General features: G+C 41.4%; 2 protein-coding genes and 1 non-coding gene across 9 annotated transcripts in view; all 3 read left to right on the forward strand.

Moving 5' to 3' along the window:
• Positions 1-7: 7 nt before the first annotated feature.
• ZBTB6 (zinc finger and BTB domain containing 6) lies at positions 8-4,365 on the forward strand. The gene is made up of 2 exons (XM_086764123.1): positions 8-38; positions 178-4,365. Exon 2 carries the CDS (start codon positions 188-190, stop codon positions 1,469-1,471), a length of 1,284 nt encoding a protein of 427 aa, XP_086620249.1. The 5' UTR covers positions 8-38; positions 178-187; the 3' UTR covers positions 1,472-4,365.
• An 840-nt stretch (positions 4,366-5,205) lies between these two features.
• RC3H2 (ring finger and CCCH-type domains 2) overlaps positions 5,206-25,428 on the forward strand; it is a 30,603-nt gene continuing 10,380 nt past the window's right edge. For 3 of the 7 annotated variants that reach the window (XM_086763556.1, XM_086763554.1, XM_086763559.1), the window contains exons 1-14: positions 5,206-5,316; positions 13,610-13,906; positions 15,337-15,454; positions 15,910-16,143; positions 17,081-17,256; positions 18,331-18,531; positions 18,948-19,080; positions 19,329-19,447; positions 19,823-19,935; positions 20,557-20,865; positions 21,630-21,844; positions 22,816-23,243; positions 23,652-23,822; positions 24,933-25,088. In XM_086763556.1, coding sequence (XP_086619682.1) covers positions 13,676-13,906; positions 15,337-15,454; positions 15,910-16,143; positions 17,081-17,256; positions 18,331-18,531; positions 18,948-19,080; positions 19,329-19,447; positions 19,823-19,935; positions 20,557-20,865; positions 21,630-21,844; positions 22,816-23,243; positions 23,652-23,822; positions 24,933-25,088 — 2,604 coding nt within the window. In that variant the 5' untranslated portion in view covers positions 5,206-5,316; positions 13,610-13,675. Of the gene's footprint in view, positions 5,317-5,709; positions 5,838-13,609; positions 13,907-15,336; positions 15,455-15,909; positions 16,144-17,080; positions 17,257-18,330; positions 18,532-18,947; positions 19,081-19,328; positions 19,448-19,822; positions 19,936-20,556; positions 20,866-21,629; positions 21,845-22,815; positions 23,244-23,651; positions 23,823-24,932; positions 25,089-25,428 lie in introns of those variants that run through there. The other 4 variants (XM_086763555.1, XM_086763557.1, XM_086763558.1 and 1 more) reach the window with 4 other exon arrangements.
• Positions 18,759-18,849, forward strand: LOC147598214 (small nucleolar RNA SNORD90). Its single transcript, XR_015260782.1, has one exon. It is a non-coding gene; the product is annotated as a small nucleolar RNA SNORD90 (small nucleolar RNA).

Here is a 25,428-nt window from a genome sequence, read left to right on the forward strand (position 1 = left end):
GCGCGCACCGGCTGCGGGGACCGGGTGGGCCGCGGCCGGTGAGTGGGGCGGAGGGAGGGCGGCTCCGCGGGCGCGGGGGGGTGGGGGGGGGGGCGAGGGGCGAGGCCGCGGCTGGGCCCTGCCGGCGGGGGTGGGCTGGGCTCGGCGTGACTCTCTCCGCCGGTGCCGGTCCCGCAGGAGCGACGCCATGGCTGCGGACTCGGAGGTGCTGCACTTCCAGTTCGAGCAGCAAGGGGATGCCGTGCTGCAGAAGATGAACCTCCTGCGGCAGCAGAACCTCTTCTGCGACGTCTCCATTTACATCAACGACACGGAGTTCCAGGGGCACAAGGTGATCTTCGCCGCCTGCTCCACCTTCATGAGGGATCAGTTTCTGCTCAACCAGTCCAGGCAGGTGCGGATCACCATCCTGCAGAGCGCCGAGGTGGGCAGGAAGCTGCTGCTGTCGTGCTACACGGGGGCTCTGGAAGTGAAAAAGAAGGAGCTGCTGAAATACCTCACTGCCGCGAGTTATCTCCAGATGGTTCACATTGTGGAGAAGTGCACCGAAGCTTTGTCGAAATACTTGGAAATCGACGCTTCCATGGAGAACAGGAATCAGGCTGCAGAGAGGTGCCATTCCTCAGACGCTGAACTGAGAAACAGGGATGAGGTTTTGGATAAAGATTGTGAAATAATCGAGATCTCTGAAGACAGCCCAGTGAACGTAGAGTACCCGGTGAAACAGGAGAAGGGGGACGTCTCGCAGCCTGCAGTGCAGAGCTTGGTCTCGGAAAGAAAGGAGGCAAAAAGCCCAGAAATATCAACAGTTGAAATCGGATACAAGGATGATGAAATCTGTATCTTCAGAATGGATTCTATGAGCGTAGCGAATGTAGAAAATGATCATTTTCCTCAGCCTTGCACATCCTCCAAAACAAACTTGTATTTTCCGGAAACCCAGCACTCCTTGATAAATTCTACAGTTGAAAGCAGAAATACCGAAATGTCAGGAAATCACTTTCAGGCTTTTATCAGTGACAATCTAGAAGGAACTTCTGGTCTGATGAATGGGTTCCAGAGCCTGGACGATTCTGGCAGTTCATGGCGGCACCAGTGCCCAAAATGTCCGAGGGGATTTCTGCATCTTGAGAACTATCTCAGACATCTGAAAATGCACAAACTCTTCTTGTGTTTGCAATGTGGCAAAACATTTACGCAAAAAAAGAACCTCAACAGACACATCCGGGGGCACATGGGCATCCGTCCCTTCCAGTGCATGGTGTGCCTGAAGACCTTCACTGCCAAAAGTACGCTCCAGGATCACCTGAACATACACAGCGGCGACAGGCCCTACAAGTGTCATTGCTGCGACATGGACTTCAAACACAAGTCTGCTCTTAAAAAGCATTTAACTTCTGTTCATGGGAGGAGTAGCAGCGAAAAACCAAACCCGAACACTATTACAAAAGTTAAAATAGACTATGATTAACAGATGGGTGGGTGTGGAGCCAGGCTCCACAAAAAAGCTCCTGCCTAGTGAAATTCTAGATACAGCCCCACGTAATGGAGAGAAGCACAAAGATGTGACTAGTGATCAAAGACAGGCCTTGCCAGCAGCAAACTTGCCTGCTGCATTAAGGTTACTGTTGCTGTAAGTGCAAAAAAGGTGTTTATTAGTTGAAAGAAGACCGCAAAATCAGGAAAGAATTTCATGCTTCTCTCCTGCCATCCCAAACGCATTCTGATTTTTTTTTTTTCCCCCTGCCAATTATTTTTGCACTCCCCTGTTTCAAGGGCAGGCGCTGCTGATTTTCAGACTGTTACTGATATTGCAATAAGCTGAAGCCTGAGCCGTGACGTTCCTGATCTGTAGTGACAAGGGGACGTTTGTATTTATTCAGCAGGTCAGTCATTCCCACCGAGTTCAGGTACCATTTATGGCGAAATCATCTCCTTACTTGCCCAGACTTTGCTAGGTCTTTCAACAGAAAGAAGGCATGTGTTCATATTAAACTCTATGATATTTAAGAAGGAACACACAACAAAAAATATCAAGGAAGCTTTCAGATTGCTTCTTGGAATTAGAGAATTGGTAAAAGAGAGAGAAACAAACAGTATTGCCTTGCAGTTAATTTTTAACTGGATAGTCTCATTAGAAGGACTTGCGTTCAGTTTTATGAATGAGTTATGAATTTTTCTAAACTTCTTTCTTCTCATCGTCGTTTTCCGTCACACCAGTGTTTTGCACCCGAATTTGACCAATTCCAGTTCAGTTGGTCCCATTTGTTGAGTTGTAACATTTGCCTTCATTTTTCAGGAGTCTTAGACGTGTACACTAATATGAAAAACTAAGCTGTGTGCTGTTAGGGAATAGCAGTTTTTACGTTAATTTGGAAAAACAATCCTTTATATCTTACTAGGAGCGGCTTAGACGTAGAGGTCTTCTCATACTCTAATTCTGTGATAGGGTAAAACAGTAACTGTGTGTGTTTGGATAGGTGTGTTTGTACTTTGTCAAAGGTCGTTTCAGTTTCATCACAAGCATCAAACGCAGAATCTTTATCCTGTACCTGTCCTGGACTGGTATCTGTTTCTTCCACTTAACGATGACATGAATAAAGAGTCAATTCAGTGGTTAACACGAGGTAATGGTACTTACATTAGATTCTCTTCAGGTAGCAAAGAGCAGTAGTTCTTTATCTTGTCTGTATCACGACGGTACACGTTCCTTCAGGTTTCAGAAGTGCTGTTACAAAGTTCTTGCTCTGAGTCCGGAAGTCTGGCCCGTGCGCTCCGTGACCTGCGTGTTTTTAAAATCCGGTTAACAGGTTTCACTTGCTTCCCTTCCCTGCGTCTGTGAGTGCACCAGCCATTGCTTGGCGTTTTTTTTATCGGCGATGTGAGGGGTTAGGTGTGTACAGTATCTACCGTGCAGTTCCCTGCTGTTATCTGCCATAGGCACCGTCAGCTGTGCCAGCATTATTACTGTCTTCATCTCTTGGAAACTTCAGTTGAAGTTTCATGAGGAGATTTTTAAGCTCTCCGTCTGATATTATTACCACTTAAAGTATGTCTTAGTTGGATTGCAGCAATATTTGTACGTCCCAGTTCATGCTTGGCCTTATTGTCTATGTCTTTCTCACAAACCCTGCAGTCTAAACACGCAGGTAGCGGGTTCTGAAGCTAAGCGTGCCCCTCGTGCAGTATTCCTCCAAAAATTCATAAAAATGCCTCACTTTCCATAGACAGCTGACTTGTGAAGGATCATTGGGAGAGCGCGTGTGCCACGTCTGCATACCAGGGTGTCCCTGTGAATAACGATGGGATGACAGCCCCCGAGTGAGCAGCTAGTGTAGCTGTAGATTAAAATCACCTGGTTTGTCCGGTACTTTAACCGTAAGGCCCAACCTTTCACAGTCTCTGCTATTAGTTCATATGAAAAGTTGATAATTTGCCTTATTTTGGTGATTTTAAACTGTAGTAATTGTCATGACAATTACTCTAGTTACAAGGTTTGGGAGTCATTTTTGGTGCAACTGCCTGACGTTTTGGAAAAAAAAAAAAGGCATTTTATAGCGTTGTCTTGTGTTTGCATTCATTCGTCTGTCACTGTTTACAGTCTTCCCAACCTTGTGATTTGTATTGTTTGCCTGTTTTTCACAAAACACCACTAATCTTGGATTCTTAGTTGCATAAAACTGAAGTCTGATTTTTCAAAAGCGTGCTAATACCTGAACTTGCCCTTGCCGTATTTACAGATGTTAACTTGGGTATATGTACAGGTTTGTATGTAGCTTTTCATTTGTGTCTACAGACTTGGTTACTTAAAATAAACTAATTCATCCTTGGAAGGGGTCATAAAACTAGGAAAAAGTTTACTGCTCTTCCCCCATCCTTTTGACATTGGGCTGCTGTTACTGTAGTTCAGTAAATAAATGTTTTGTGCATTTCTGGGACAGATTTGGTTCAGCTGTGGTTAAATTTGTTCAGTTAATATGCATTTTTGGCAGGTGTATGATTATCATCGATAACACTTCAAGAGGTCATTCCTTGTTTTTGGTTTGACATTTTTATAGGTGTATGCATGGGTATTTCCCTGTGTGTCAAAGGGGAAACAAGCTGATCTTATGAAGTGCATCTTCGGTGGGAGCAGGATTGCGAGTTGTTTTGGTTTGCTGTTGTGCTGCTTGTAAACGTGAGAGGGAGTCGTGTGGTGTGACAGGCCAACAGCGTGTTCTGTTCTGCGGCTCGAGTGTCTTGGTAAGCTTTGTGAACAAAACCTGATTTTGTGCACATGTTCACATTAAAGGTGTTTCCTCTTCCCTGTCCATACATGTAACCGCTTGCCCTGTCATTAACACAATAAATGAAATGCAAACAAGACCTTGGTTCAGAAATAGATATGCTTTCTTCTAATGACAGTTAAATAAATCCGCGCGTACCTTAGTGTTTAGTATTTTGGCTTGCTGTGGTGAGTGGCTGTAAACAAGATACGGTGTTGAAGTGGCAGTCGTTTAGTAACACGTTTTCTCTGTCCTTCAGAAGGGTTTTTCAGCAGCACCTACTCCTCAGAGGAATGCTTTCTCCTCCGAATTATCAACTCTACACTGTCTCAGCCTTGGTTAATAAAACCATTTTGATCTTTGTGAGCGACCAGAGAAATGAGATGTTGCTCCCGGGCTTTTCTCAGGGGTGGCCTGCGGCGAAGCGGGACCCCGGACGCTCCCCACGCCGGCCGACGCGGCCTGGCCGGGCCTACGGCCTCCGTGTGGCGGCTAGGCCTCACACAGCCTGGGAGGCCACGGCGGGCAGCACCGCAACAAGCGACATGCGCCAGAGACGGCCTCCAATCCCCTCATCCTTCTGAGCGACAGCAGTGATAGGGTTATTCGTTAACATGTAGAAGGAAGATAGATAAAGAATCAACACCAGGTTTGAAGACCAGGCGCTGAGTGGCCAGGGGCCGCCAGGGGGCGCCGGCGGCGGCGCCTGCCGCTCTGCCACGCCGTCTCTATGGCTGTGCCGCCTCCCCTCGGCGGCGGCGCGTCTGGGCCGCCGTCTCGATGGTGGCTCCCCAAGCCGGGTCCCGCGATGCCCCGCGGTGGTCACGTGCGGGGCGGTGGCGGGCGCGGCGCGGCCGCTGGGCTCTCGCGCGGCGGCGGGCGGGTCTCGCGAGAGGGGGCGGGGCGGCGCTCCCGGCTGTCAGCGCGATGAGGAGGCGCCGCCGAGGCCCCCGCCGCTGCCTCCGCCGGGCCGCGCCGCGCTGCCCGCCCCATGGCGTGTGAGAGGTCGGGGCCGCCGCCTGCTCCCGGCCCCGCCGCCCCCGCCTCGCAGGTAGGAGCGGGCTGGGCGGCGAGCGGCCGGCGCGGGGGACGCGGTGACCCGGCGGGGCTCCGCCCGGCCCCCCCCCCCCCCCCGCCCCCACCACCACCCCGCCTCCCGGGGTCCCGGCGCTGCGGAATCCGGGCAGGGAGCGGGGCTGGGCCTCGCCCGCCGAGCCGCGGCCTGTCAGCGCCCCCGCACCGCTGGGCACCGGCCGCCGCCGCGGCGCGGGGGAGGGGGCTGCCGGCGCCCCCCCCTCGCCGCTAGGCCGCTGGGCCGGCCGGGGGAAGGTGGGGCAGCCATTTGGCGGCGGCTCCGGAATGACGGCGAGAGCCGGGGCCGGGGCACAGGTGCGCGGCGGGGCCGGCGGCTGCTGACAGCGGCCCGGGGGAGCGGCCGGGGCTGCTCCGCGCTGGCACCGGCGGGCGAAAGGCGGTGAGGCCGCCGGTTACCGCGCCGGCAGCCCCTTCGGGAGGGCCGGGCAGCGAGCAGCCCGTTCCGCGGTGTCCTGCGTACGGACGAGAATTGCACCGGTACCATGAGTGTCCCCGCTCCCGGGGAGCTGTGCTGTAGGGTGGTGGTGGAGAAGGGTCATGGTGGAAAAATAGGCCCCAGAACTGCACCCATTGTGTCACGTTTCAAGTGTCTTAAGCAAAAAAAAAAAACCAAAACAACTGAGCAGGAAAAGCGGGTCTTGGTTCTGCTGATGCTCGAGGTGTGCTGAGGATTTTAAGCTGAGCGTAGAAGTCAGCACAAAGCGTAGGAGAGGGCAGCAGTGTGATTGGAGAGCGGTGAGTGTTCGGTTACGGCCAGGGTTCAAAGTGGAACGGCATGTATCTTTAATGAGAAAAAATAATGACAGGGTTTAGGCCGGCGTCTGGGGAAATTTCTAATGTAGGTCTGTTTACTCGAAGTGCAAACCTGGGATTTTGGTTGAGTTTAACTGTAATTCCTGAAGTTACGCTTGTGATAGTTTTTTTTCATGCCCACTATAGCTATACCATAACGTTGAAACCAAAATTAAAAACAGCCCTTCTGATTACAAAGGCGTGAATTTGTAGCTGTGCCGGAAAATACTTTCTCGTTTTGAATGAGAACCAACAAGTACAATTGTAAATCTTCTGAACCAAGTTGCTGCTGTTTGACCTTTGGTCTGTGCTAAATATCTGTGGAAATTCTAGAAATTGAAGATTCTGCAGCTAGTGCAACTACTATTCTATGAAGCACCGATTTCTTAAGTGTTGTAGTTAATCGATTTCCTGAGACCTGTGTGCCTTATTAGTGAACTTTTTCTCATTTCTGCAACGTAAGCAAAGCTTTCCACAAAAAAAAAGGTTTCTTATTAACTTGGGTTCCTGTCTTGTTTGAGGTCATGGCCATTTCTCTCAAAAATATTAAATTCCAGCAATTTGAGTGTCAGTGCTTGAGATGTCTCAAACTTAAGTCCTAGTCTTTAGTATTGATCCCTTTTATTTAAGGCTTTGTTAATATCCAATAGGTAGAAAATTCACAGTATGCAGCGGGTGATAGCTAGTAGCATTTTTTTAGGCGTACAGTACGTTTTGTTTGGTAAGATTTTGTATACCCTTTAATGGGATGAATAGAAGTGCTCTCTCCTTACTAACTGGACAATCCTGAGAAAAGGAAAAAAACCTATATCCGTAGGCATGTTAAGCTATTCTGTACAAACTTTAAAAAGGCTTTCCAACACCAGTGGAACCATCTGTTTTCTCGCCTATGTCTCAGAATGGAATTGGTGGTTCATTAAAATTATTTTTAAAATGTTAGAATACGGAATTTATCTTTTGTAAAATGCATAGTTGAAGCGTGGAGATGTTTTTTTTTAAAAAAAAAAAAAAACCACACAAAAAAACACCAAACCAAAACACAAAAAGGCATAGGGAGTTAAGCCATACATGAAAGTCCTTTTTCTCTGAAAATATTAATGAAGAGTAAGGAACTCTTCAGTATATCTCTTCCTCAAGTAATTGTGTCAAAATAGATCTGCTCAGAAATAGATTTCCTTTCTCTGCATTCAGTTCAAGTTCAGCTGATTTTGGTGGCAAAGAAATTTTTTCATTTATTTGCCCTTCAGTTAGTCCTGAGAAGTCAATACTGTTACAGGAACTGAATTGGTATCAAGCTTGTGGCAAGGACAAACTCTCCTTTCAGTGACACCTACGAAACAAAAAAACCCCACAGCGGTATTACATAAGTATATAGGAAACTTTTAAAGTCTGGTAACAGAATTTCTGCTAGCAGTGCTTAAACAGGAAAGAGCAGGTGTGAAGTGTTGAGGGTACACTGACTCTGGGGTGGCTTGCGGGGGGATTTACCTCTGAACTGAGAGAGCTTTGGCAGTCAGTGCGCGACCATGAGCGTAAATATGTGTTAGTGAATTGCAGCACTGTTCGCAGGGAATTACTCTTCAGCCACATGTTTTAGGGAGGGAGAGAGGATCTAACTTTAATTTTTTTAAGAGTGAAGCATCCCATGGGTGCTTTGGCAAAACCTAGTCTGGACAGAGATATATGTTCTAGTGTGTCACCAAGTTTTCTCTTGATGATAACTTTTCTGGAATTTAAATACTCTTGTGGATACTCCCAGTAGCATTAACGTTCAGTGAAAGAACTGCATTGAAATACTGTCTTTAACGGTCATTAAGAAACTCTGCTTTATATATAGAATTTGCCTGTGATATAAAGAGAATAAGCAAGTCTGCCCTGTAAAGAGGATTTATTTTAATTTCAAGCCGTCATAGCTGAATGATGCAAAGCTCTTATGGGGATGGCCCTTTTCTAAGCCTTTAATGAAGCTAGTTTTTTAGATCTGTAGATGATGGCTGTTGAAGAGAAATGAATAAAAGATTCTAGCCCCTTCAGAGGATAACTTAATACTGATAATTTGATTACGTGGGCACTAAGTTTTTGACCCAGTCAGGATGCTTTCAGAACTACATAGGAACTTAGGAAGAAGGACTGGGAAAAGCTACCTCCTTGTAGTGCAAACAGACGATTAATCTGTGTAAGTGGGAAATTATAATAGAGATTGCTTAGAAAATACCATGATCTCTGCAGTCAATATTAAGAGCAAGTCAATATGAAGGACTCTTTAATTTAGTGATTAAAAAATCAGTTGAATTCTAACATTTAGACTTAAATCCTCAGTGGAATGGTAATTGGACTACCTTAAATTATGAAAATGCCATATAATCCCCCAAGTTTTTCAGGATTTTCCTTCATCTGTAGAGAAGGCTTTCCTTTATTCAGCACTGACAGAATTATTCCATGTCACATTCTCGCACAAGCTGTGCTTATTAGCCTTTCCTTTGCCCCAGTCCCACAAGGGACCTGATCAAGTAGGCCTGAGTGGAGCAGACCTAACGTGGAGCTGCAAGACTGCCACTTCTCTTCAGAAATGTTGCTGTTGGTGATACGGCTGCTTCTCTTTTCGTCCTAGGCATTTGCCTAGGCTATGGAGGAACCGAGTTCAAGCCTTCAAACCTGCCTTTGAAAAGGGATGAGACTTGATTATCTCTCATTTTGGTAAATGGTCTGACTCCGGGCAATGTGCAGCTTTGAAGGGGATTGCTTCCTACCTCATGTTGAACCTGTTTGACTTTGAAGATAAAAAAGTTTTCTTAGGTTGACATCCATGCTCACCATGCTGCCTAGGAATTGGGGCATGTAGCTGGCGAGGAGACACTGAATTTTTTTGTTTCTTGCTCAAAGAACTACACCTAGATTTGATCCAATGGCTGATTAGTAAAAATGCACAAATGATCTTTAAAAATGAAGCAAAATCTAAGTCATCTACTCAGACAACTGAAGATGAGGCTGCGGTTGTCTTTGATGAATATTCAGGTCTTTTATGTGTGAGGAGGAGTAGCTTTAAGGGAAGGGACTGAAATTGCCCCATCTCTAAATGTCTGTGTTTGGATGCTTCTTTGTAAGATGAAAACATGGGTTAAAAGTAATTGAATTTGCGTGTCTTAGTGTGAGAAATCTAGTCACTGAATTAAAATGCAAGGCAGGACCAGCACCACTAGCTAAAGAATATCCCTTTCTCTATTTTTATGTTAAGTTGGTGGACTCCTGAGGACATTAACTTCTGGTGTGGAGAAGTTGCTATCTCCTTCTGGTGTTAGGCTTCTAAGCCCTGGATAAAGGTAGACTTTAAGATAAAGCATTGTCATCAGAATTTCTGATTAGCTAGTCCAGGAAGCGTTCAGCTCAACGTGCTGGCTCAGTATCCTGCCGTGGGGTTCTGAAACCTCTCCTTGCCTCGCTTAACGAGTACTGGTACTGAACTTGGCAGGCCAAGCACCACATGTTCAACGTTACTCTTCAGAGATCAAGCCCTCTGTCTTTAAAGGTTTGTTGGAATTCCTGCAGATTTGTAGCACGTCCCTGCCTTCCAAGTAGCCTTTTATTATATCTGAACAAAATGTGATATTTTTGGGCTGGCTTCTGGTTGGCTGGTGCGTAGATGCTAATAGATCAGAAAAGTCGGCAGAACAGACGGGTAAACTGCTGAGCCTGGTGCTGTAGCCTTTCCTGAGAAGCATGCAGATTTGGACCTTTTTGCAGATACCAGTATTCATGCAATGTATATGCGTTTCAGACGTGACGCATCTCTGTCAGGTTTACTCAAAAAAGGTCCAGGGATCCTGAGGTTAGTTTGGGAGAGGAACAGACTAACAGAGAAAGCATAATCATCTAAGCTTGGTTTCTTTAGGAAATCAGGATTAAGTGATATTTATCATGTCCAAAGATTGTTGGGCAAGTACAATGACTTGGATTAGTTGTAAAGAATGTCATGGGATTAGGTAGCTATAAATTAATGTAAAATTAAGAACATCTAAATTTTACAACTTCCATCGTTTGTATATGGTATAGCTGTTTGAAAAAGCATCGGGGGCTTCAGCCTCACCCGCCACCCCTTCCAATCTCATCAAATATTCTGGGCTAAAATTAGCATGAGAAAATCAGTCATTTATCATTGTTACTCCGCTCCGTTGCAACCATTAGTGCAGTAGGAAAATGTTACTGTATTAGAAACAGAAAATTAACTCAACTGCAGTAGTTTTTTATGACGTAATTTCTGAATTTAGGCTTGTGCGTTTTTCAGTTTGTCATCTGAAGTATTGCTTCTAATAGTAATACTATGAAATGTATTGTAACTATACTACGTAAGCATCTTTTAAGTAAAAACTACCGTGTCTTTTCAAACTCTTTACCTTGTATATTTGGCCGGTGTCTGTATCAGCCATTTCTTTGGGATTTTCTTTTATTTGCAGTGTGCTTCCACTTTGGTGGGGAAGAGAAGCCCTGTGTGTGTAGAGATAGATAGCATGTCTGCCAGAACGAGCAGATAGACCAAGGGTAGTTGTACTAGCGGAGTATACTGTCTGTTAAAAACAAACCCAAGCTGATTCCTAGTTTGCTGCCTTTTTTAATGCTCTTATCCTTGTGTTTGCTCAGTTTAGAGCGCTGGAGCAATTTGTTCTTCAAGAGGACATCCTTGAAATACATTGTTTCTGACAAGGAGCAAGAATCTATTAAGCATTTGGCTTATGCTTTTTGTAGAAGTTGACATGATAATTAGGAGATGTGAGATTGTTTTCTTAACACACTGGAGTGCAAGAATGGCAGGATAGCTGGCATGCTTAATAGGGTATGGAGGCTTCCTCTGTGTATGGCTGCTTGAAGTTTTAGGAGTTGAGAGCTTTCCCCAGCTGTTTGCTGATTTAATTAGACTTTTTCCTGTCAAGAAATCTGAAGGTCAACACATGCTTAATAGAATCTGTCATTTATGATGGTTAAATATGCAGAGATAGATCTTTAAAAATCGATGGTGCACGCTTTGAGAATCTATTGTGTTTTATTTCTGTGCTGGTCAGGAAAGCAAACAAGTATATTTTAACAGCTTGTAAACAGAGAGGTGGCTGTTTCTTGCAAGTCTCTGAAGTATCTGTGGAAACTGAATGTGGGTACTGTCTCAGAGCAGAGGTTGCGGTTGAGGTAATTAATGAGCAGTGTGGAAATAGAGACCGTTTATTAGGAGATTGTCAGTGACCAACAGCGTATTAGTGTGTGTGCTAGCCTTTCCTTAAACTTTTCCCTGTGTGAGTCATGATAGTAGTACACTTCCCAGAGCCGTCTCGTTCGTGCTGTTACCTGTGTCGTGTGTTCAGACAAGCGAAAAAACACCCAGAGCGTTCCTAGGTCAGCAGTAGTGTTGGTGTTGGTAGCTTCACATTTCTGGTAATGCCGGCAAGAACTTTAGGGAAAGTGTTTACTGCGAGGCTTGGCACTCCCATTCTGAGCATCTCCTGTCCTGCTGTTTTGATAGGCAAGCTGAAGGAGAGGTGCTAAGGAAATGGTGGGATTCTTTATAGAGGCATTAAAAGTCTTTCTAGGCATGTTGGCTCATTGTCTGGTTTTGCTTTTGAATTTCCTTGGTTAAAAAGTGTACGTAGCATTAGTAGATTAAAGAAGATTGCAAATTTTTTCATTCTTGCAGGAGCTTTGATTGTGCTTTCCTAGAAGTGGGATGAAAATCTGTTTTGTCCAATGCATGTGAATATTTTGGCTTATGTTGAAACTCTTACCTCAGCAGTTTGGTTTCGAAGGGACAGGTTCAACTTTCACTTTGTTGTATTTTACGCTTACTATGGGAATTCATCTGGGGGAAGAATCGCTGCCTAATATTGAAAAGCTCCCTGAAATAAGGACATCTTGTACAAGTATCCTGTTACTTAAAGGGCACTGAATGTTCATAGTACTAAATAGAATTTCTAAACAGATGGTCATAATTAACATAAAATACATCCACAGATAGAGTCTATTTGGTGTTCTCGTAATTATTTCAATGGTGCGATACTTTAGCATTAATTAAGTTGTAACACAGCCAACAATGGAACTGCAATAAAGACTTACTGAATTCAAACGCGGAGGGGAGATCTCGGCTTCCTCAAAACAATTACCTTTTTTTCCGTCATCAGAGGAAGAAAAAAAAAATAATGTTAAGATGTAATTAAAACATTTGTGTATTTGCATTTCTAACAAGCTGCTAGGAGAAGCTTGTTTGTAGCCCTGAAGTGCACTAACTGGTATCTGGGTTGCATTGAAAGTCAACATCGTTGCACATTGCAGCAAAGGGTGAGGCTGTTCAGCTCTTAGGTGAAGCTGTGGATTTAAATCTTCGTGACGAAAGCGTCAGTGTAAACAGTTTCGATGAACTTCTTAGGCCTGTTATCTTTTTCAATAACATTAATTATATAAGATGGAATGTCTTTCAGAACAATTTCTGTAAATCCGTCTTTTCTTTGGAATACATTTATGTAAACAATTTGCGTGGTACTCCTGCACAGAGTGAGGTTTTCCGAGAGAGAAGACTTAATAGCAAGCCAACAGAAGTTATTGCTTGCCTTATCATAAGTTTTGTCCTAAATACCTGGATTTTCAGCACATCAGAGATCATCTTGATGTGAGTTCATGGAAGTGGAGTTGCGTTTTTGTGTAAGGTAGAGATCTGAAAAGCAAAATTGAGTATAGCAATCTCTGCCCTTGAGTGCTCCGATGGGTTTTTGGGAGAAACAGGGGAAGTAACACAAGAAAATCATAAAACTAAAAAGTAATCTCTCATTCTTTTAATGTTTTCTTATGATTCTTAACTTTTATTAATTGACTGGTTAATTGATTGTCTTTTACAGAAAGAAAATGAGTCTTTAAAAAAAAAAAGCAAAGTTGTTTAGTTTGGTGTGTCATTAAGTCTGAATAAGGTCTGCAGAAGGAAGGCATTGTTCTACTTCAGTTCAAATGGAAAGAATATTTTAACTCCCCCTTTGGAAAAAAAAAAGAAAAAAAAAAAGGAAAAATAAACCTGTCTTCTCCCCACTTCAGGCTTGTTCTCCAACCAGGGAGTGCTTTCAGGGTTTTGAGAACTTGAGGTTAGATGAGATGGTGTGAAAGATGGTTACTGTGATTCATGCCTTTACATTCTCTGTGCCAGTGAATGTTTTCCTCTTCCTACGCTAAAGGTGTATTTAATCCTGTGAGAAGAAATTTAATGGCAGTTTTTGTGAATAGATTTTACTTCAACTTATGGTAGCCTGCCTTAATTCAGTTCATGAGCCTTTTTTGGTACAATTACTAGACTAACACAAAGTTGGGGTTTTTGAGTACTTCACAATAAGGATTTGATTTTATTCTGTAAAATATTGAAATGGTGGGGGTTTTTAATTAAAAATAGTTCTAAATTACAGAAAGCATGTTTTAAATACTCTGTTATTCACTTACAGCTGCCAAAACATAGTACAGTGAAATAATGGTCTGCTAGCCTGCTAAACAAGTGTCCAGCTTCCACAATGCCTGTGCAGGCAGCTCAGTGGACAGAATTTCTGTCCTGCCCAATCTGCTACAACGAGTTTGATGAGAATGTGCACAAACCCATCAGCTTAGGTTGCTCTCACACTGTCTGTAAGACCTGCCTGAACAAGCTTCATCGCAAGGCATGTCCTTTCGACCAGACTGCCATCAATACAGACATCGATGTGCTTCCTGTAAACTTTGCACTCCTCCAGTTAGTTGGAGCCCAGGTATGATTTAAGAAGCTCTGTGTTTTGCCACTTTGTGTTATTACCATTTACATGCCAGTTGCAATACATGTGCTGATCTTTTCCCCTCGTTTTAGTCTAAAAAATAGTAAGGCTTTAACTTTGTAATATTTAGAAGTACATGCATACTCTAAAAGCAACCACACCATTTTCAGGACCGTCCTCTTGTCATAAAATAAAAACATATTCTAGTTGTAAACTGAATTCTGGTTTAAAAAGGCTCTTGAACTGTGAGTGGAGAAAAAAGACCAATTAAGAAACAGACAATTATCTGTCAGAATTCTCATTAGAAGAGTGAACCTGCAGATTGCACTCATTCATTTTATGTTTGCAAAGAATCTTATTTCTACATGTCACATGTTCAAAATGCTAGCTGTTTAACCAAGTTTCACACCAAGTATGTGTGTATAAATTTTTTAAAATATGCATGATGATGGCTTTTCAGTTGCGTTGTCAGGCACTGGTAGCCGGGCCAGGAATGTTCCCTGTGCTGTCTCGTAGCGATGGCAAAACAGCGATTATATAATCAGTATTGCGCTTTATGGAGACTAAATAAGTCTGTTCACCTTATGCTGATTCGTGTGCTTTTTGGTATTACCCTCACTGTGACACCTGGGTGATGCAGTGAGATGATACTTTTTACTTTGTTTTTTAATGTCATATCACAGGCCTTGACACAGCTATTGGTAATGACATTATCTGTGTCAAAGTGGTTTTGTTTCTCAAATTCACGTGTTCCTTCCTGGTTTTTTTTTTATTTTTGTCAAATCACTGCCTTGATCCTATGACATCCTTTTTCCTGGTCTCTAACTTCTTGAAGTGTCTTTCAAACAATTGGATGTATTGTGACTAATACACCCTCTATTTTGTTTGACCTTGTTATTCTGCTTTTGAGTTTTTTTTCCACCAAGTTGTTCACTAGTTCTTCCCTTTGAAGATTTCCGCACGCCCAAATTATGCTTAAATTATTTTTTTACTTTGCATTTGATTTTTTTCTTATTTTCTTGCCAGTTAATTTTGTCTTATAACTTTCCCTGTCTCTGTAGTAAATCATGCTGATCTTGTACACTAATCATCCTCCCAAATCTTGTGTTCTTCATTCATCTTTTAAGTACCTTCTCATTAGACCTTGGCTATTGTTTTCTATCCTACTTTTCTTCTTAATGTGTTGAGTACTAACAAAAATATAATCTTTCATCACCCTGATCCTCATCTTGAGTCGTTTTTGTTATTCCTTATTACATTCTACATCCCTTGGGTGGGTCCTGTCTTTTGCTTCTCTAAAAAGCAGTGTACATCTGCAGTGTTATGTAATTAGTAGTAGTGATGTTGGTGCCGTCGTAGGCATGTCGGATCGGTCAGCCGGGTGTGTGTAATTCTTCTCCCCCTTCCTCCCCCTTGCATTTTCTTAGGTACCTGATCATCAGACTGTAAAGTTGAGTAATGTAGGAGAGAACAAGCATTATGAAGTAGCAAAGAAATGTGTTGAGGATTTGGCACTCTACTTAAAGCCATTAAGTGGAGGAAAAGGTGAGTCTCTACTGAATGGTGGAATTTTGAGGTAGCTTACTTTTAATGGCATTGAGTTTCAGCACTGATTTGAGGCATCAATGGGACAATCCTCTAATTTTTGTTATAAACTTTCCCTTATGTCTTTAAAAGCTTATTCACATCTGTGACACTTGATTTTTTTTTTTTAATTTTAAGTTGACAAAATATTCTTTTTTGTTTAATAATATTTCCTTGGGGCTACCTTTGAACTAAAGCTGAACTTTCCTCAAAGGATGGACTTGATATCAATTTAAGACTTTAGAATTCTTTTTGATAATGAATTACACAGAGTTGCTGAAAAAAAGGGAAGATACCTGTGACGAGTATCCAGGTCCTAGAGTAAGACAGATGCTATTTGACATTTTTGTTTATCTTATTCAGGTAAATTTTTCTGATTAGAAGCAATAGTTTGCCTCTTCTCATTCTCTTTGAAGGTGTTGCAAGCTTGAATCAGAGTGCGCTGAGCCGTCCAATGCAAAGGAAGCTCGTGACGCTGGTGAATTGTCAGCTGGTGGAGGAAGAGGGTCGAGTTAGAGCTATGAGAGCAGCTCGATCACTGGGAGAGAGAACCGTTACTGAACTGATCTTGCAGCACCAAAATCCTCAGCAGCTTTCTGCCAATCTTTGGGCTGCTGTCAGGGCACGAGGATGCCAGTTTCTAGGACCAGGTAAAGTACCTGTAGAATCTGCAACAGAGTATGCTTAGCCGTACTTTTTCTGGACACAAAAACATTCTTTGGAAATCTCTTCTGTTTGACTGAAGATGTAATTACTTATGGTTTTCAACTCCTTGCCAGAAAGAAAGGTGTAGAAAAAAAATAGATGACAAGTAACTAAAATCTACTGTTCTAGAGGTTTGGTCTTTCTTTTTCCCTCTTATTAACTGGTTTTCAAAATTGTGAGGAAGTATTTCAAAAGTCCTGGCAAAGAAGAGTAAACAAGCATGCTTTCCGCACAGTTTGTAATGCAGCGTAACTAACACGGGCTGGTTGTACTGCTGCCTGTGATTAGGGTTAGACAGGAAACTGCAAATGCTGTCTTGTTCGTACTTCAGCTGTAAATACAATCAGCATAATTTCATCTGCAGCATACTTCAGTTTAAAAACTAGTAATGATCCTGTTTATATCTTTGATAGAAACAGCAAATTCTCAGTTAAGAATGTTGCTAAAGCAAGCACAGAAGTTAGAAGAAAATCATGTTTAAACTGGAAGTAGCCCCCTCTTGATTCCAGTAATTGATAACAGCATTGCTGTACTGTTCCCGTATTTATTTTATACAGTTTTGCAGTCTAATGTTGATGAGATATCCAAAATGACAAAGGCTAGAAGACTCTACAGTGGAGAAGCGTATAAAAACTGCACTACTGATGTGTTTATTACTGAAAATTAGTCTTAGCTCTTTAAGTTTGCTATGCTTAGAGTGCTTCTAAATACTACTTCTAAACTGTTTAGCAAGATTCTTCCTACGATTAATGAAATAAAAAGTAATAAGGAACTATGTTCAAGATGATTCAGGTGCTCCTACTTATGCTGTTATTATATTATAGCCTTGCTGTTTTCTGGCAATATATTTCACTTCCTATCTTTTATTTTTGTATGTTAAAGCTATGCAAGAGGAGGCACTGAAACTTGTGTTACTGGCACTGGAAGATGGCTCTGCACTCTCAAGAAAAGTTCTGGTACTTTTTGTTGTACAAAGGCTAGAACCAAGATTTCCTCAGGCCTCTAAAACAAGCATTGGTCATGTTGTGCAGCTACTGTATAGAGCATCATGCTTTAAGGTAAAATACCAATGTTTGAAGTTTCTTACTGTGAACTAGTGCAGCTCCAGAGAACTCGACCTAGGATTAGTATATTTCACCTGTAAAATGTTATATAAATTCAGTTTCTACACATTTAAATAATGTAGACTCTAAGATTTTTATCTAGAACTGGCACGAAGTAGTTGCTTGATATTTAAAATTCCCTGGAAAAGGAACAAATGGTCACATGTAGAATTAGCCAGAATAGATTCCAAAATTGCTGTCCTCATTATTAACTGCTGCCCGTCATCTGGAAATTATCTCCCCGGAAACAGGCATGAAACCTGACTCTGTAGGCGCTCCTAGCCTGCTTCAGGAAGAAGTGAAATGTTTTAATAAAATCCCTTTTGACTTTACTTAGATTCATGAGAGTAGGCCATGGCCAGATGTGCTAGGCTGGCCTGGGTGCTCTCCAAGACTAGAATCCAATTCCAGCATTCTAAAGAAAAATTTTGGAATACTGTAGTCCTGAGAACTTCCCTAGCTCCAACACTGGGCATGAGAGGGGGACACATGTGATTATCACAATATCACTAAACAAAACATAGAAATAGTGAGACCTCTTACTCTCCTTTAAGACAAATGTCTTATGTAGCCTAAGAGTTTTACTTAGCATTTATAACGGACTCTCATTAAATATTATGTTCTTTAAATGTCAGTATCTTAAATTTTTCCCCCTTTGTTATTTAAGTCACTTCTAGACATTTTACTGTTTCTTTAAGTCATCCTTTAATATTGGGTAGCAAAAACTCCTAGTAGAACTATTAAATATCTAACTACATTTTCTGCGTCTTAAGCAAAACTGATTACTTTCCTAGTTGGAAGTAGCGGAGTTGGTATAGTTTGTGATCCTGTAAAAAAAAAACCCGAAGAGCTGGCTGTTCTGCCTGTGCACAGCTAGCGAAGTGGATCAATACATGGAACGAAATTAAGTATATGCTAAATATAGAAAAGCAATACTTCTGTGATTTGTGCTGTGTAACTGTCTTTTTCTGATTGACTTGGAATTTTTTTTTGTTAAAGGAGGAGTATTTAACTGTTACTATTTATTAGGTCACTAAAAGGGATGAAGATTCTTCTCTGATGCAACTTAAAGAAGAGTTTCGCAGTTATGAGGCTTTGCGGAGAGAACATGATGCCCAAATTGTTCACATTGCCATGGAAGCAGGACTTCGAATATCACCAGAACAATGGTCTTCCCTTCTTTATGGTGACTTGGCACATAAATCACACATGCAATCCATTATTGACAAGGTTTGTCAAAGGGATGATTTTGGTATCTTTGTAGGATTAGATTTGACTATTAAATGTTATAATAAAAGTCTAAGAACCACTTGAGTTAACTCTTTGTCTTTAGTTATACTAAATTTAAATTTTAAATACTATGTAAAACTGGAATGAAGGTTTTCTTACTGCTGTAGTGTGTTCTTCATATGAAGACATTTTATTTTCCAGTAGTTTTAAGTCTAACTCCCTTTTGTGTGTCTTATGATGAAGCTTCATAGGGCAGATTCTGAGCTGAGAAATTAAATTTCTCTTCACTGATACTGTCTATATGCCATCTGAAGACACTGTGCATTGCGTTTAGGAACCACTTTAATGGAAATCTTTTTAAGATTAGTAGTTTACAGTTGTAAGATGAAGCACACTAATGCTCACTTTGTTTTCAGCTCCAATCTCCAGAATCTTTTGCAAAGAGTGTGCAAGAATTGACAATTGTCTTGCAGCGCACAGGGGATCCTGCAAACTTAAACAGGCTGAGGCCTCACTTAGAGCTGCTGGCAAACATAGATCCAAATCCAGGTAGGTAAATCAAGCTTTTAAAACATTTCCTGGTATTTTTCGTATCTAGCAAAGTGAATTGTTAAGGCAATAACCTCCATTCCTGGTTTCAAAATTCCTATCAATTACCGTGGTATATCATCAACTCGTCAGGGCTCTCTGAGCTCTGTCCTAGTACTTGGTGTTTGAAGTCCTAGAAGAGATGCCTCTTGTTTATGGTACTACTTGAATTATTGACAAAATGACAAGCTTGCTTTTGATAATTTTAGATGCAGCATCTCCAACGTGGGAGCAGCTGGAAAATGCAATGGTCGCTGTAAAGACTGTTGTACATGGGCTGGTGGATTTCATTCAGAACTACAGTAGAAAAGGCCATGAAACTCCTCAGGTAACTATATTCAATTCTTGCATTATATATCTTAACGTACATTTACTGAATGATGTGACTTTGAAAAATTACTATTGATTTGAAATATTTATGACCTTTTCTGTGGAATAACTGGTGGTACTGTTATTTACTGGATTCAGGTTTTGAGAACTTAATATTTCTGAATATGGAATGCAGCAGAGCTTGCTGTAGTGACATCCATACAATGGCATAATACTTAGCCTATCAACGAGAAATTTCCTTAGTTTTCTGATTAAAGATGCAAAATGTAAAAGCATATCATGGATGTGTGTGTGTGTGTGTATTTTAAGCCTATTTCTATGTAGACGTGTATTAGATTTTAAGTGGAATGTTTTGTGGTTGTTTTCTTTTAAGCCACAACCAAATAGCAAATATAAAACAAGTATGTGCCGAGACCTTCGACAGCAAGGGGGATGTCCAAGAGGAACAAACTGTACATTTGCTCATTCTCAGGAAGAGCTTGAAAAGTGAGTGTGGGAGACTTTTTTTTTTTTAATCTTTTCAATTTAAGTCCATGCAATCTCCATAGAATTTTGAAAACAGTTTATTCTGTACAGTTATCCATTTGGAAGGATTTGTGAATCTCTTGAAGTGATAACTCTTTATATGAGATTGAAGGTAGTATAAAGCAATATTTGTAAACTAGTTCCAGTTTTATTTTTTATTTTAACCTATATGAAGTAAAATTTCCTTTCCTGAAACTGAGTCTGGGATCAGTGCCTGTCAGGGGTCGGTTGTATCTCCTACAGAGAGACAGAATGTTAATTACATTTTGATTAAGTAATAAAGGGAGTTATTTAATAGTATGTAACCTATGCATTCTTGAAGCTGTTTTCACCCAAATCCATTTTCAAAGAACCACAGAAGTGTATTTCTGAGAGGAGATATGATCTTTGGTTACAAGGAAGACACTGATGTTCTATTTACAGATTGTTTAAAATAGGCACCAGTTCAAAGTCCTGTAATTTTTGGGTAGCACGTTCCTCTCAATCCCTTTGTTTTGCTAGTTTTACAAATATATTAAACTGCACAATAACCACTTTTTAAATAATCTCCCTGTTGTGTATTTGAATGTGTGTTTGTTATAGATACCGCTTGAGGAACAAAAAAATCAGTGCAACAGTGAGAACATTCCCCCTTCTAAATAAAGTTGGCGTAAATAGCACCGTCTCAACCACAACAGGAAACGTAATTTCTGTCATAGGAAGCCCTGAAGCAGCAGGGAAGATGGTGCCAAGTACTAATGGAATAGCTAATCTAGAAAGTGGTGTTCCCCAATTGATCCCTCGCTGTGCGGACACCTCCTTGAGAGCTTTGGAGAACACCAAGAAGGGAGGGAAGACTGGAGCCAATGGCCAGAATGTTTCTGGATCCCCTACAGAATCACTACCTGAAAAGTAAGTAACTTTTTTTTTCATAAAGATAACTAAGCACAACATTTTGCTTTTAGATTGTCATGGAGTTTGTGGATGACAAACAATAGATACTGAATTCTGGTCCTGGCTTGCAGTGGTTGCTGCTGCTCACTGACTGCAGAGTTGTGTAAGATCTTGCACCGCAGTACAGCTATCGTTGCACAAAGTCCATGGATTCAAGTTGTCAGAGACTGCCATCATTGGTTGTTTCAGCTGTTGAATGCTCCCATGTAAAATAGATAAAATAGTAAATCTCTCCCTTTATCTTTTATTCAGTTGTTTTCAGCCTGATATCTTTCTTACTGTTGGGTTATTACATAAAAATAAAAAAAAAAAACTTGTACTCAGAAATTGTAGTTTCCTGAAGAACGGTGCACGTAGTGCATAGTCCCTTAATAATCCTGGAAAACTAGTTTTGAAGCTTTCCCTTAAAAATTTTTAGATATTTCTCTGGGAAGCACTGTGCCCCTAAACAACTTTTCAAAGCCTTTGTCTTTACCAGAATACACTTACAAGTGGTATGTAAGCTTCTGGGTACATACCAAAACATTTATATCCACTTTTGAGTCCTCTTAGGAGGAAGCTTGAGATGTCATAATAGCATCAGTTTGGGGTATGAAAAAGAAAAATCCAGAGGAAATTACATAGAGACCCAGATTTCCACGTTACATGGGAGTGTACACAAAGAGATGGCTAAATGAACTAAGTAAAGATCTGCTTAATGATTTCTTGGTAATCCTTTTCAGTAAAATTGGTTCTCCACCCAAGACTCCTGTAAGCCAGGCAGCAGCTACCTCAGCTGGTCCTCCTAATATTGGAACAGAAGTTAATTCTGTGCCTCCAAAATCCAGCCCATTTGTTCCCAGAGTACCCGTCTACCCTCCACACTCTGATAATGTTCAATATTTCCAAGATCCCAGGACTCAGCTGTCATATGAAGTTCCACAGTACCCGCAGACAGGTGAGTGAGATGAGCGCTGAATCAAAAATGGCTCTAAACTTTTCTCTAGTTAAGCCTGAATGCTGCAAAATAACTCTTCTTTCAGTTTTGTGGATATATATACTTTTTTTTTTAATATCAGCTTAATTGTAACTTAATGGAATACTAATTTGATTCATTGCTGAGTATGGGAGGGACCTGTAGATTCCTCCCTGTGTTGGTGGTTCTTGTGTTTGTGTGCTGTATGTTATGCAGCTTATACCTCAGCATCCAGAAGAACTTGAACCTCAAGGTCTCTCATCTACTTTTGCCTTTGTTAGGGTTTACTTGCATTTATTTAGGCTTGCTCACCTCATGCCCTATCCATGAGGGTATCCATAGGCAGGATTCAGACCCAGAGGCATAGTGTGCTTCTACTGTGAGACTTCTTTGTGCTTGCTCAAACGTTTTTGAAAGGTTTCAGTCATCTTTTTAGGTTGCAGTGTACATGTTTATATTCAAGCAAACATTAGGTGTTACAGCATCAGGTCATTCACAAGCTCTCAGAACAAAAGGTAGAGGTGTTCAGATAATCCTCTCCAAAGAAAGAAGAATAAGCCAAGTGTGAAATGGTTATTTATGGACCTTTGGAATTACTCTTTTTTTTAGCAGTATAACTTTTTATTTTAGAGAGAACTATTTTAACTTCCTAGATAAAGAAGTGCTTAAGATGCTCTTTTCCGTGACATAGTTATACCTAGTTCATAGGAGCGATTTCGGGGAAACTCCATTTTTCAAATTAGTCAAGGTAGTAAAAGGTCAGCACTGCATCTGCAAATATGGTTGTCATATGTGAAATTGTATTGCACAGAAATTTGACAGGGTCAGTAACAGGTTTGTAAGGTGTGACTCCTCAGTCTCTAAAGGTATTTATCAACACTGTTTATTGTTTTAGGTGTAAAGTTCTGGGTCATTTGTGGTTACATTAAATATGCCTTTTTCCAATTTTTAAGGATATTATCCACCACCTCCAACAGTACCAGCTGGTGTGCCTCCTTGTGTTCCTCGCTTTGTGAGGTCCAATAACGTTCCAGAATCCTCCCTCCCACCTGCTTCCGTGCCATATGCCGATCATTACAGTACATTTCCCCCTCGAGATCGACTGAATTCTCCTTACCAACCTCCTCCTCCGCAGCCGTATGGACCAGTTCCTCCTGTCCCTTCTGGAATGTATGCTCCAGTTTATGACAGCAGGCGCATCTGGCGCCCACAGATGTACCCACGAGATGATATTATTAGGAGCAATTCTTTACCTCCCATGGATGTGATGCACTCATCTGTCTATCAGACATCATTACGTGAGAGATACAGCTCTTTGGATGGGTATTACTCTGTGGCTTGTCAACCTCCGAACGAGCAGAGGACTGTGCCTTTACCAAGGGTAAGTGAGAGCCAGAAAGGGAAGGATGTAGTCTTGGTTCTGAAGGTCATTACTGAAAAGCTGGTAAATAATTAGCATAGACCTCTTCTGTTTGTTTGGGGTTACAGTGATCAAGACATGCAACCTGGACAAAGTTCTTGTTTTGTTTTTAACCTTAATCAAATGGACTCATAAAATAGACCACTCTAATCTGGATTAGGACCAGAGCCCCTCTGCCTCTTTAATTCCCATGCACGTTGCTTGAATTAATTATGTATTTAAGATTTGAGTTACCATACATGGGCCAGGTTCTCCCCCTGGAAGGTCACAGACCCCAAGGGAATCCGGGGTCCAAGTGTGTCCCCTGCAAGTATTTACCTTCTGATTAGAATATGAGAGGATACACAGTCTTACATTTATTATTGCTAGGAGCCTTGTGGTCATTTGAAGACTGGTTATGATGAGCAATTAAGACGGAAGCCAGAGCAATGGGCACAGTACCACACGCAGAAAACTCCTCTGGTATCGTCAGCCCTTCCTATGGCAACACCATCTCCAACACCACCTTCTCCTCTCTTCAGTGTAGATTTCAGCACAGAGGTGGGAAGCCAAAGAAATTCTTTATTTTCCCTTCCTGTTCCTGTAAGGTGCCATTTAATAGTTCTAGTAAAGATTTTCTACCCACCATTTATTGTTCATAAAATTAATCTTCTAGCAGAAGGAAAGTAATACCTAACAATGAATACATTCAGTTTGATTACAAGGTGATGCTAACGTGATTGCTGAAAAACGATCAAGAAGTGAAGTGATCCAGTTTACCATCGCTAAAGGAAATGTGATGTTATTGAACTGGCTTTGTGAACCTCCAGGTTTTTGTGTAGGGAACAACAGTTGTTTGCCATTAAGAAGGACCTTCCCTCTTATACTCCAAATGGTATTATGACGTGATGAGTAGACTGAATCAAGCTGCAAATGCTTGTTGAGTGCCAGAGAAAATATATCTCTTAAAGCAGGCAAAAGACATCAGTAGAACATTGTGTACATATGTGATAAGGCTGTAAACAAGAATGGAAATACACAACAAATAGGAATAGTGTGCTTTTGAATAGAAAAAAAATGTTATATTTATTTTCTATATGTGTAAATTAAATGCTTTCAAAGAAACTAGTTTGAGAACCACTGTGGCAAGCGCTCTTTGCTGTGATTTGACAGTTTCATTTATGATATTTGAGATGTTAGACTCTGATTATTCAGAAAAGGTCTTGTAAGGTAGGTGTATCTGAAGTCTGTTATGGGTACATTGAAGGTAGATGAGAATTTATTCCTTTTCATCCAGGTTGGAGGGTTCTAAGTCATACCTTTTTCTGCCACTGGCTTATATGTTAAAGGAAAATGCATGGCTTCCTCTCAATTTAATTACTGTAGGTATTTGCCTGAAGAAACCTGCCGCTAACATAGTGACACTGATTTCAGTCTCTCGCCTTGGCAGACCAGGCAGTTATTTGTAGTGGCAAAACAGCTGTCAGCAGCACTGGTTTAAAATTTGACAGAACAGGTTATGTTGTCCCCAGGTCGAGTCTTGAATACAGCTAGAACTCCTTGATTGACTTTTGACATAATTTAATTAAATAGCAGTAAATGTCTTTTCTTATTTTAAGACTGAATTCCCTGATTTTATTATTCACTGCGTATTTATTCCCTTTTCTGTAGTTCTCGGAGAGTGTCAGTGATTTGAGTGGAACTAAATTTGAGGAAGACCATCTCTCTCACTATTCACCCTGGTCTTGTGGCACTATTGGCTCTTGTATAAATGCTATCGACTCAGAGCCCAAGGATGTGATTGCCAATTCAAATGCTGTGTTAATGGTAGGGCTTTTCTGCATGTTATCTCGTTAGTGTAATGATACTTACGTGCTGAAGTGTCTTCTGTTTGGTTAAACAAGCCTTTTTTTAAAGTTGATAGCTTCTATTCTTAGTATTTTAAAGTAGTTCTGCCCATTTGAAGTTGCTTGGAATATCTTTTCCCAGTTTTGTAAACAATGTATTTACTTCAGTGACAGAATGTAGTGCCGTGAATAAAATTCTCAGATGTCTGAAACAACTATTTTGGTAACAGATCTCTGTAACTCAAACTTGTAGCCAAAATATTTTGAGTAGATGCTCTGTAAACTGATAAGAATTCATTAATTTTAAATGTGTTCTCTGA

Source organism: Chlamydotis macqueenii, chromosome 20 (assembly GCF_036417535.1).
Source record: "Chlamydotis macqueenii isolate bChlMac1 chromosome 20, bChlMac1.mat, whole genome shotgun sequence".
Classification (NCBI taxonomy): domain Eukaryota; kingdom Metazoa; phylum Chordata; class Aves; order Otidiformes; family Otididae; genus Chlamydotis; species Chlamydotis macqueenii.